Raw genomic sequence first — 12166 nt, 5'->3', positions numbered from 1 at the left:
CTTGAAGGATGGCTTAAGTTACAAAAAGATTCCCGAGAGAAATAGTTTATTATTACAAAAGATGATTTCCATAACAGCAAACTCACACAGGGTTAGCTATTGAAAAGCTTAGATTGTATCTGGCCATTACCTATCAAAAGGATAAAAAAAAACCAAACCAAACAAACAAAAACCAAACCAACTAACCAAAAAACACAACAAGCCACCACCCAAACTTTTTGCCTCTTCTGTGGAGTAAATATGCAGAATACCTGGCAATTCAGTAGAGCTTTTTCAGGGGTAGAAGCTTTTCTCTTCAACAATTTGCTGACAAGCGTTCTAACTCCCATCTGACCATGCAGACTTAAAGGCAAATATGAAAATGTATTTAGATATATAATGATGAAGAGCAGTGTCAGCTTAGATTTGCAAAAAACTGTGAGACTATGCATCAAAGTCCTACAGAATGCAGGCAAAAGGGAGACAAAACAAATTCAGTAAGAGCTTTGGGTACATAACAGTATTTGGTAAACTGAATCCCAAAAATCTAAATCTCCTCAAATCTGGCAAGTAGTGTCTAGATTCTAGTATCTCATATCAAAACCCTCAGCACTGATTTTAGATGCAGAAACACCTCCCTAAAAATTTTATGACAGAGGTGACCAGGAATCTCACACAGACTTCTTACCATGCAGTTCAGCGTGAGACTTTCCAGGCCTTTTATCATTTACTCATGTCCCTCAAATTAAATAAACATTTAGCAGCCTAGGATTACTTCCATTTCAGTGGCAACAGAAACAGAAATATGTGCACAGGACAAACCCCAAGAATCTGACATAATCACCTCAAATGTAGAAGGTCACTAATTCACAGAAACGTTGAAGTTTTGGAGGCTTGGACAGCCCCAAAATACTAGGGCACCAGCAACACCTGAGAACAAACCAACCTGTGGCTTATCATTATCAAAAATGATCTGTTTTGTGACAGAATCAGCAGTTACAGCATAAATAAAATAATTAAAAATCCTGTTCTGGAGGCCTACAACGAATCTAGAGAGGGATTTTTTACAAGGGCATGAAGTGACAGGACAAGGGGGAATGGTTTTAAGCTTACAGACAGCAGATTTAGATTAGATATTAGGAAGAAGTTCTTTACTGTGAAGTTAGTGAGACATTGGAACAGGTTGCCCAGAGAAACTGCGGATGCCCCAGATTCCTGGCAGTGTTCAAGGCCAGGCTGGATGTGGCTTTGAGCAACCTGTTCTAATGGAAGGTATCCCTACCCGTGGCAGGTACTAGAACTACCAACCCAAACTACTCTATGATTCTATGATGTAAACTATTTTTTCTTGTACCTCTTAACAAAAAAAAAAAAAAAATAAAGCAAGGTACAGATTATTATTCCAAGAAACCCCATCTACCTGCCATCACAGTTATTCTTTACAAAGCACATAGGAAAAAAAAAATTATATCCCATTCAAATTCTCATGATTGTTTCTCAGAGATGAGTCATAAGACATGATGCAATTCTGGTGTACTGTTAATTAGCATGTCATATATTTATTTTAATCACAATACTGTAACTATATGATGCCATCAAAAGTGTAAAGGCTTTTTAATACAGTGCTGGAAAAATACAGAAGGAGAAAATCATAAGCAAGTCTGAAACTTTCCTGCCAGCTTCCTTTTTATGGTTTATTGTGGCAGCGTAAGGAGTGCTATATTGGTGCAGTCAGACCCAAAGAGTTGCAAAATCCTGCTGTGCCATTTCTAAGATCAATTTCAGTTCCATTTCCTCCAAATAGGAAAACCACAATTAAATGCATGGACAGTGCTAGTTAAATTTTATTTATTTAAATTTCTTTGACAACAGCCCTGAACTGGTCTTTCTAAAGTCACCATTTCACCAGGTGAATAGGTAACAGTGATGCAAAGACTACACTAAGGTCTGTTGTTTGAAAACTGGTTGAATGTGTCACTGTGATGACAATTAAATTACCTTAGTGTAGTAATTCCACCTCTTAATTCAACAGTGTCATCACTACCAATCTATCGATGCCTCTTTAACAGGTATTGACTAAAATAAAAACTTGTAACAAAACTTTTAAACCCTTTAGCTCTTTAGCTAAATCATTCCTTCTCAGCAATTATACAGAACAATGGCCCCTCCAAAAACACAACCTGGCCTCCATGAATAGTTCACAGAAACATACTAGACATACTTTAAAATTCTGTCTCATCAAAAGACTATACTGATTTTCGGCACTATTCCTAGTTTCAAATTTGGGAAACACTCAGATTAACTTTTTTATGTCTCATCATTATGTTACACTTACGTACACTGCACGTGCATATTTACAGTAGACTGTTGACAGCATACATATGCACACGCACACACAACCATGTCACCATATTTTCTGTTCAGAAAAACAAATGCTACCAGCAATATTAAGACATTAGCAATATAATTATTTAGAAAATGTAGTACTATGGTAGGTCCAGTTAAGCTGCAGTGCAATATAGTTTTACGTAATCAAAAATATCCTACAAATAAGAATCTTCTGTCTTGTCTATTTTCACTCATTATCTGGTACCCAATACTATAGTTTCTGAGGTTCTCCAGAATACAAAAAGAATAAGCAAAATCCAAAGCAAATTATGTACCTCTCTTCTCTGGCTAAGCAAGACCATAATATTTTTGTTTATTTGTTTTGCAGAAAATCCTGCAGCCTGCATTAAATTTCTAGTGCTAGCAGGACTGTTGTTCATTACAAACCCTTCAAGGATTAGTTCCACAGTATTCCAGACTACTACCGAGGAAGGATTGCTGTGATTTAAAAGTTACATTGTCCCTAGAGAATATTACGTTTGAACAATGTCAAAGGTGTAAACTTCAAGTGGATAGTATAATGTTACTTTGCTTAGTAAATTTTAGAAGAACCTCACAAGCAGAGACAGATATTTTGATGTTGACCTGTGTCTTGTAACAGTTAGCACAATAAAATGACCATTCTGTTACACTTTTAAGAAGCTGTGCACATTAGAAAATACACACAGAATGTACACAGAAAATACTGGATGATGTCTTACATGTTCCGCTATTCCAGACCTCTGTATTCTCAAGAGACTCTTTAACTGTGTCCTTTCAATAGTCCCTCCAGGACATATCCAAGGTGCAGATGCTGCATGAATCCTTTATATAGATTAATATAAGGGCCCAGCTGCTTTAACTACTGAGGACTAATGCTGGTCATGCCAAAATGCCATACAGCTTCCTCGCTTATTGGTATTCTTGGCATAACTATATGCATGGTTGATGCTCAGGGGCAACTGTTGGTCAAACCTATGCAGAAACATAACCTTTGATAACAGTTTTCAAATGAAATTATTTTATGCAACTCTACAGAAAGGCTATGCTAACCTATAACTGTCCAAACAAATCTATACATATTTACTATCTCACCACTCTTTTTTTTTTTTATATAGTATGAAGTATGCGAGAGAATCTGGGATTTCTTTCTGTAACCTTTTTCTCTGTCAGCAATTTTTACTAGTCACACAATCAAATGCATTAACTTTATGAGAAAAGTAACCACTCTTGTTCTCTCTCAGTGCTTTCCAAGTTGCTCCACCATTTTCTTTCAAAAAATTCTACATAGTCTTTTCAAATTTTTAGCCATCCCACTTCCCCAAAAGAGTCACAGGAGAGCTTTTTGTGTTAATGACCTTCTATGATTACTGCTTTTGGAAGTTCTTGGAAGCAAAGAGCAATCAATTTCACATTCAAAATATTTTTTTTAATATAAAGAGAATATCAGAAATATCACACAGAATTACAGACCACTGCATAGAAAGACCCTAAACTGTCATTCAAAAGTCTTCTGCCAACTAACCATCTGTCATGCAAGTGCTGCAATCAATCTAACATTAAAACAGCTGGACAGCACTTCTACCAGAGTCATAAATGAACAGGGTATTTATTACCATTTGAAACATTTGCTTCAATTAAATTTATCACAAACATGATGTAGCAATCACAAGCTAGTCCACAGGCAAAATAGCCTTGAAGCAGAAGTTACCAATTCTCATCCGAATGCAGTGTGAAAAGATCTTTGCCACCTGAACGCTTTTCCATTAGAATGTGCTAGGTCTTCAAGGTTGGATACCCACAGAAATAGCTTGCAGTATGCAAGTATACATTTTCCCCTTCTCTATGTGCAATAGGATGTCATGCACAGTCACTTGTATGCCACGTTCTGGCCTGAAACCTTTCTGGTAGGGAGATAAGGCCTTGAGATAAGGACTTGTTCACTTATTTTAAAAACCATTTTACTCAAGAAAGAAAAGGTGCAGCACAGGTTGCAATTAACTAAGTCCATATATCTCATGGAGAGATTCCTGCAGGCTGAATAGTTGGGGAAAAAAATCACATTCTGCCTACTGGAGCAGCATTAGTTTCCTGTGTGTAGCCAGAGTTGCCAGCACATTTAGGGGTATTTCAGAAAGCCCATGCTTCCAAAGCTTCAGGTTTGAAGACCAGGTTTCAACACTGTTAGGTACACAAATGTGAGAAAAAGGAGATATATTTCTATTCCTGTAATCAAATTATATTTCTGGTTGACTAGAGACTTCCATCCTGAAACCATATGTCCCTTTTTTTCAAGGTTTGTTTTTGTTTGGATTTTTACCCTTTTTTTTAACACTATTCTGTCCAAATATTGCTTAAGGTTCCCAAAGCAGCACAGAAATGATCAAGAATAAAGCAGCTGCTCACAATTTTTTTTAAAGTTCTGACATATGGAGTTCAACCAGTCTGAGCACTGCTGTAGAACAGGATAAGGAACCACCTGGACTGAAAATTACCTCCCTCTTCCACAGATGTTTGGCATTTGGCATTAGACATTTACATTACTTAATTTTTACTTCAAGTACATTTTATTCTAGAAGAAAGATTTTTGGCTCATCAGGTCCTGCAGTTGTCCAACAAGCAACAGTCAGATTTAGTCAAATCCACAACTACGGCACAGAGAGCTCAGACATATATACAAAAAGACTGCTCTGTGTGTGTGTGTGTGTGTATAACAGCAACCATTTCAGCTTACATCTTCATTTAGTGGAGATAGGGAATTGTACATAATAGCAAACAATTTATGTCTTGAACTTACCCATTCAACCTAAACATGATGTCTTCAGCACTTAACCTAGTGAGATTCTGGTCAGACTGGGCCTTCTAGGCCTTCAAGCACTTCAGGACAATGTATGAACCAGCACAAAGGCAAAATAAGTTACAGTCTACAGTCTGGGGGTTAAATAAAGCTGTAACTGTTAGGCATTATGATGAGACTTCTGTGAAGACAGATTATACCACAAATACTTATTGGTACATTCTTCAGTTAAGGTACTCTATCCATGTGGTTTTCAAAGGCTCAAGAACATATAATCCTTAGATCTGAACCATACTGATAACTTATCTTGCCATAAGTAACATATATACCACTAAGGGCATTCTGCCGAGCTCTAAGTAATTTTGGGTTTCTTCTAAAGCATTCAAAACCTAGACCTAGATTCAATACCTCAATTCTACATCTACATTCAACACTTTTATTGTAAACTAATTTTGGTATCAATTCTTCAGAAGTATATAGAATGTATGTTTAATGGATGACCAACTCACTGGACTAAGTAAAGTAATAGGGCTTTTACTTCAGAGAATCACAGATCTCATGCATTATCAGACTTGTCTACTTTGCAGTGAGGCAGTGAACACCATCTAATTTTCAGCATACGTGTATATATAGTTGACAAATTATAACTGCTACCCTTTTGAGTAGTTTTACCAAACACTAAAAAAGACTGAAGTGTAAAGGAAATTGAAATGCCTACACTGTATAGTCCAACTGTAACGCCAGCCATGGCAAGCACAGTGAAAAGTCATGAAACTTCACACTGATGTAACACACACAGAGGAATAAATCTATTTAGAAGTTCTGTGACTGATTCTTAGTATCTAGTCAACACAGTAAAAAGGAGAAGGCTTACCACTACAAGCATAGGTGAGTGTAGTGATGTGTGCTCTTCCAAAACCAACTTCCTATCTACCACCCATCTTATCACAGAATCATAGAATGGTTTGGGTTGTAAAGGACCTTAAACATCGGGTAGTCCCAACCCCCCTGCCATGGGCAGGGATACCTTCCACTAGAACAGGTTGCTCAAAGCCCCACCCAACCTGGCCTTGAACAATGTCAGGGATGAGGCATCCACAACTTCTCTGGGCAACCTGTTCCACTGCATCACCACCCTCACAGTAAATAACTTCTTCCTAATATCTAATCTAAATTTGCCATCTGTCAGCTTAAAGCCAATTCCCCTTGTCCTGTCACTACATGCTCTTGTAAAAAGTCCCTCTCCCTATTTTTTAGGTCCCCTTTAGATACTGGAAGCCTGCTATAAGGTCTCCACGCAGCCTTCTCTTCTGCAGGCTAACAACCCCATCTCCCTAAGCCTGTCTTCATAGGAGAGGTGCTCCAGCCCTCTGAGCATCTTTGTGGCCATCCTGTGGACTTGTTCCAACAGTTCCATGTCCCTGTTGTGTTGGGGGCCCCAGAGCTGGATGCAGAACCACAGGTGGGGTCCCGCCAGAAGGGAGTACAGGGGGAAAATCCCTCAACCTGCTGGTCACTGTCCTTTTGATGCAGCCCAGCATATGGCTGGTTTCTGGGCTGCAAGCACACACTGCCAGCTTATGTCAAGCTTCTTGTCTACCAACACCCCCAAAACTTTGTTGGCAAGACTGCTCTCAATCCAGTCTCTGCCCAGCCTCTATTTGTGTTTGGGATTTCCCTGACCCAGGTGCAGGACCTTGCACTTGGCCTTGTTGAACTTCATGAGGTTTGCACAGACCCACCTCTCAAGCCTGTCAAGGTCCCTCTGGATAATATCCCTTCTTTCCAGTGTGTCTGTACTGCTTTCTGCCACCCATTGTGTCTGATAGAGGAACTAAGGTGATGTGTTTTCCAAAAGTAAATCAGACTTTTGTAGAAACATAGAGCACAAGTGAAAAAAAACATGTTAGAGAAATGTAATCCAATACTGCACAATATGGATAACAATCCTTTCTGTATTGCAGTTATATGGGTTGCATTTTAAAATACTGTCAACAGGTTACACATCACAGAAAAGCTGAGGTATAACACTAGGAAACTGTATTTAAAATAGTAATATTTAAATTTGCTGCTTCCACTTCTAGTAGAAAAATGGTAGTGGCCTAACTGTAACTGAAATACTCAAACGAGTATTTGAAGAAAAAAATATCAGACGATTGTTCTAAGTATTTACTTGATTTAGAGATAAGCTTTCACATTTGCAGAGTGTATCCAGACATTATGTCAGGAGGGACCAAATGTTATTACACATACAATGCCACACAATAAGTGAACCACATATCAAAGCTATCAAAGCAGGATCTGGATCAAGATTAAGCCAAACTAAAATGAGAAATAGAAAAGAGCACCATAATAATAAGCAATACTCATATGAGTTTTAAAGTTTACATGTCATTCCAGTTTTCACAGGGGTCAGTTTGCCTTTTTGTTTGTTTTCATATCTCTCTGTCCATATCTTTATATAATGTAGACATTTATGTATACATGGTAATATTCCACCAGTTGAAGTTTTGTTTCAGATGAGTATTCTATGCTCCCCTGTGTCCTTCCTGTAGTGCAATCTGTGATTTCATTATTCTATTAAATGTACTTTTTTTTTTTGAACATCTTTCAAAGAATTCTATAGAGAAAGCATTCATTAACAGAAGTGGTTCAAGTTCAGAAGAGACCTTTTTCAAACAGGTATACACAATGAAAACAGGAATCTGGAAGGTCTCCATGCTTCTGAAGACTACTGTATCTTTCCTACAAGAGATCCTCCCTAGGGCTCAAAATGTTAATGATGGACAACGGTTATTTTTATTTCTCTGGTCAGTTTGTATACATTAGGTGTTTTACAAGCATTTCTGTAACTCCCCTATTAAATTATTGTCAGCACACTACAAAATGCATACATTATTTCTAGAACCTGGATAGCTCAATAACCTCAAAGCTCTAACTTCATAGTTTCAAGATTGAATTAAAAAAAAAAAATAAAATCCCAGAATAGATCAAATCCTTCTTATCAAGTTATCATTGCCTTTGAGAGCTTACTCACTTGACAACAGTATTTTAAGTATGTCTGTGATACCAGCAGGAATTCTTTAAAGAATACTACTAACAGGATAATTTTTTCCCTCTGATTTTGTTCACCAAGTTCTTATTGAATACACCTGCCTGCTTTTCACAAATGCAAAGCTCGTCCTTGATACCCCCTCAAACAACAAATATACTCATATGTTCTTGGGTCTATGGCCAAATTTACATTTCATACTTCGTAGGAAGAGATATGACACAGCAGATATACCACCACACATAGGATCAGCAAAAATGTTCCTTTACATTCTTTATCAGTTCAGATTTTACCATGGCAGAAAACAATAAAATAAACAATAAAAGCAGTTACTGGAATCCAACTCACAGAAACCTGGCATTAACCAGAAATCTAGCCAAATACCTAGTACAATTATGATCATTACTGCTTAAGAGACACTCTTGGCAAATTTCCAGGGCGCCGAGAATAAAAGTTACTCTGCTGATTTCTATTTATTTATAGAGTCAAAAAATAAGTGCAGAAATCACAGAATCTGCAGTTATTTTTATTCTCCTCAGTAGGAGGATTCTGCTCTAGTAGGAGGTAAATTGCTCTCTGTTTACATTGTCTGTAATAAAAGCCTGCAGTTGAGCAGCCTTGTCCTTACGCTGCAATTACAAGGAAAAGTCTTTCATGGTCTGTGCTGTAAGACTCTGCAGGCCTCATTTGGCCTTTTGGCAACAATTTGATCGCCTTTCACTTTTGTAAAACCATGTATTACACAAATCTCCAGAAGGGTCAAAGTATGGGAAATCATTTAATAATCAATTCCATGCCCAGCCCTTGCAGATAATTAGTTTTTAGAGACCATTATCTATAAGCCTACAGACTAGGGGCTCTGACTCAGCAGAGTACTTACACAAATACTGAAATATTTATTCTGAATAAACTTAAGCAGGCAATAACTTTGGGCATAGGAAGAAGTGACTGACTGTTTACGAATGGCCTTAACCACCTATCTAAATACTATATTGTATCAAGACCTTGATTTGGACAGCATTTTATAGGAATTTATACAAAGTTGGAACACCAAGAACACAGTGACTTGCTTTTACAGCTGAGGTTGCACAGCAGCTATCAAATCGTGTATATTACCACCTTCATTAAAATAGAGAAAGGTATACGTTTCTTGTTGTTTGTGGGGTTTTTATTATTATTTTATTTTACTTTAACGTTTTAAGAGCTGTTTAAAGTATAAGAACTTAGTAGCGTTTCACTGCACTCTCTATTCCACTAGAGGTCAGCCTGCAACAGAACCCCAAGCAAACAGGAACTGCAGCACACTGGTAGCGCTGACATTATTTTCTTTCTCTATTTTATCTATTAGAAAGATTTCTTCAGAGCCATAACTTAGATCTCTCACTAAAATGGAGCAACAGGAAGATATAATGGTGCATTTCATTTATGAATGACCTATAATAAATTACTGTGAAGTATTCCAGGTGCCAAACGAGAGAATGCTTTGTCTGCACATGAACTATATTTCACATGCTTTAATTTGGCTGACACATAAAACTCATTTGACATTTTGCAGGTACTTCTTTGAAAGGATATTTGGTTCTTGTTGAGCGTTAAGGTATGGAGGTGGGGTAACTTGGGTAACAGAAGGTCATTTCCGAGTAGATTGTTGTCCAAGATCAGCTCTTCCAAGTAACTGAATGTTTTCAGTCCTTCTAGTGACCTGCAAACGACAGAGGCAACAGGAAAAATGATACTCCACTAAATCAGGGAGGCCATTATGAGCTGAAATAAATATTTTAACCTTCCCTTTCAGGAGTGGGAACAGTTTTGGTTTGGGCCTGTCAGAAGGGTGAATGACAAGCATTAGTGGCAAGGGGAGTGCTGGCACTGCAACACATCCTTCACATACTGGCAGGATGAAGGATGGGGGTCACTTAGTGAGTAGCCAGGATCCAAAACAAAAGGCTTCAGATATGGGGCTTGCAGGATGAATTTGTCAATGTCTTGTGCCTTGAGGCACCCAGCCTCGCCTGACCCTAACCTCCATTCCCAAGATAAATAACTCTGTCACAGTTCACCTTCATTCCCTGGACACAAATTTAAGTTGTCATCCATCATTTCTGCCAAGAAATATCATACCCCGCTAACAATAATAAATACAACTTCAAGTATCATTTCTTAGCAGTTACCTTACATGCAATAATAGGAAATGGAGAAAGAATTTTTTTATTTTCCTTTTTATTAACCACTTAATTTGCTTCTTGAGTCCCTGCAAACAAAATAAAATGTTCTCTACAAACAAAATGCAGAATTACTCCAGACAGAAAAGGCATTTGCTTTCTTTTCAGAACATACTGACAAGCCACAGGTCAAACTGCAGAGAGTGGATTTAAAAAGGAGCATTTCACAACATGGAAGTGCAGATGATGGCTTGTAAATAAACAAGGTCCTGGAGGTATTCATTCCTCTGATAGCAAAGTACAGGTTAAAAATAAAAAGAACACTTTGGTACCTTGTTAAGGCATCTATTCCAAACTCAATTCTTAATGCCTGCAAATTCTAACAGGAAAAAAAGAAAACAACCCCACACATTTATCAACTAAGACACATGGTATACTGAGCATACGCACAGACATGCATTCACAGCTCATTCACCTACCAGACACCTAAAGATATGCTGAGATTGCATGACTTGACAGTTGATCTACTATGCCTACCAGTGGGAAGATCATCACTGTATCTCCTGGCTGTTTCATAAAATGTGATGAATAAGGGAGATGCAGTCTATACTATTTATTCAGATTCGAATGACATTTATACAGGGGTGATCCCCCCCATTTCGGCAAAGATCAAAATCCAACCAAAGTCTCTGTTAGAGAGTCCTACAGGCACTCTTACTGGAGAAAAATACAAATATTATAGAAAGTATATGGTTTTCAAATTAGAGAATTTAACATTCATCTGCCCAACAAAAAACAAGATGCTGCTTTTGTAGATACAACTTACTGACTACTTATAAATCACAGTTACAGGGGTCAAACAACCAAAAGTAATCAAGTACATGACCTTTACACTGGGTACTGTACACTAAACTATGAATATTCAAGTAACATTTGCACAACACTGAAACAGTGTATTTCAGTCCAAGCTTCAAAGCACTCCCGGTCTATTGACCTGGCATTCTGAAAGGGAGGTACAACTGTTACTAATGCCATTTTGATGCTGGGCAGCCAGACCTGAAGAAAATTTGCCATGCCTACACCCTATGCCATATCTATATAATTACAATGAATTGACACTGCAATTTCTGAAGCTGAAAGAACAAAAGAGTCAATTTCAAACATTATACTGAAACAACCACCACAGTAACAGTCACACTTTTTGCATTTGCCTTTAACAAGCTGTTTTATAAGACCTCGGTTCAACCTATATAAACTGTACATGGTTAAGAGCTGTGTAGAGCACTGCATGAAGCTATTTCAGCAAAGGGTCACAACTGACATGGTTTTGCCAAAGTCAAGATCAGAAAAGAGATCAGCTAACATTTCAGACAGTGCTTTCCCCTAAGTACCTTTAAAAGGCAAAATAACCCAGAGGAAGTAGCAGTGAGTTTATCAAGCTGTTATGAGTTTTCACTTCAGTTTATTTTACAAACCTAGTTTAGCAAATTCCCCTTAAATACTCTTTTATTATATAAATAGTGGATTATTTCCAAACCTCACATTTCAATGCAAGACTTTGACTTTGCCAAAGGAGTTCAGAGAAGGCCACCTCCTTGTCAACACCACAGAGCCTTATGGGATGTTAATAGGTCCTTTGTGAAAAAACATTGCTTGGGCTCTGGTCAGTGTCAGCATCAAAATACACATTGTTCCTGAGTTATGTTATGCAAATATAATACTCTTATCATGAGAATCTGCAAATGGTTGGCAACTGGCAAGGAGAAGAAAGCACACATCCAAAACTGCTGCAGGGGAGGCATAAAACAA

General features: G+C 37.8%; 1 protein-coding gene across 1 annotated transcript in view; it reads right to left on the bottom strand.

Moving 5' to 3' along the window:
* The window catches only part of LRMDA (leucine rich melanocyte differentiation associated), a 706026-nt gene that overhangs the window by 295573 nt on the left and 398287 nt on the right, over window positions 1–12166 (bottom strand). Inside the window, exon 4 of the mRNA XM_057416378.1 lies at window positions 9771–9897. Coding sequence (XP_057272361.1) covers window positions 9771–9897 — 127 coding nt within the window. The remainder of the gene's footprint in view (window positions 1–9770; window positions 9898–12166) is intronic.

Source organism: Pezoporus wallicus, unplaced genomic scaffold (genome assembly GCF_028554395.1).
Source record: "Pezoporus wallicus isolate ANWC-B61680 ecotype Strahan unplaced genomic scaffold, APGP_CSIRO_Pwel_v1 contig_2012, whole genome shotgun sequence".
In the NCBI taxonomy this organism is placed as follows: Eukaryota; Metazoa; Chordata; class Aves; order Psittaciformes; family Psittacidae; genus Pezoporus; species Pezoporus wallicus.
The sequence above is the reverse complement of the archived record's forward strand: the minus strand, read 5'-3'. Positions and strand labels throughout refer to the sequence as shown.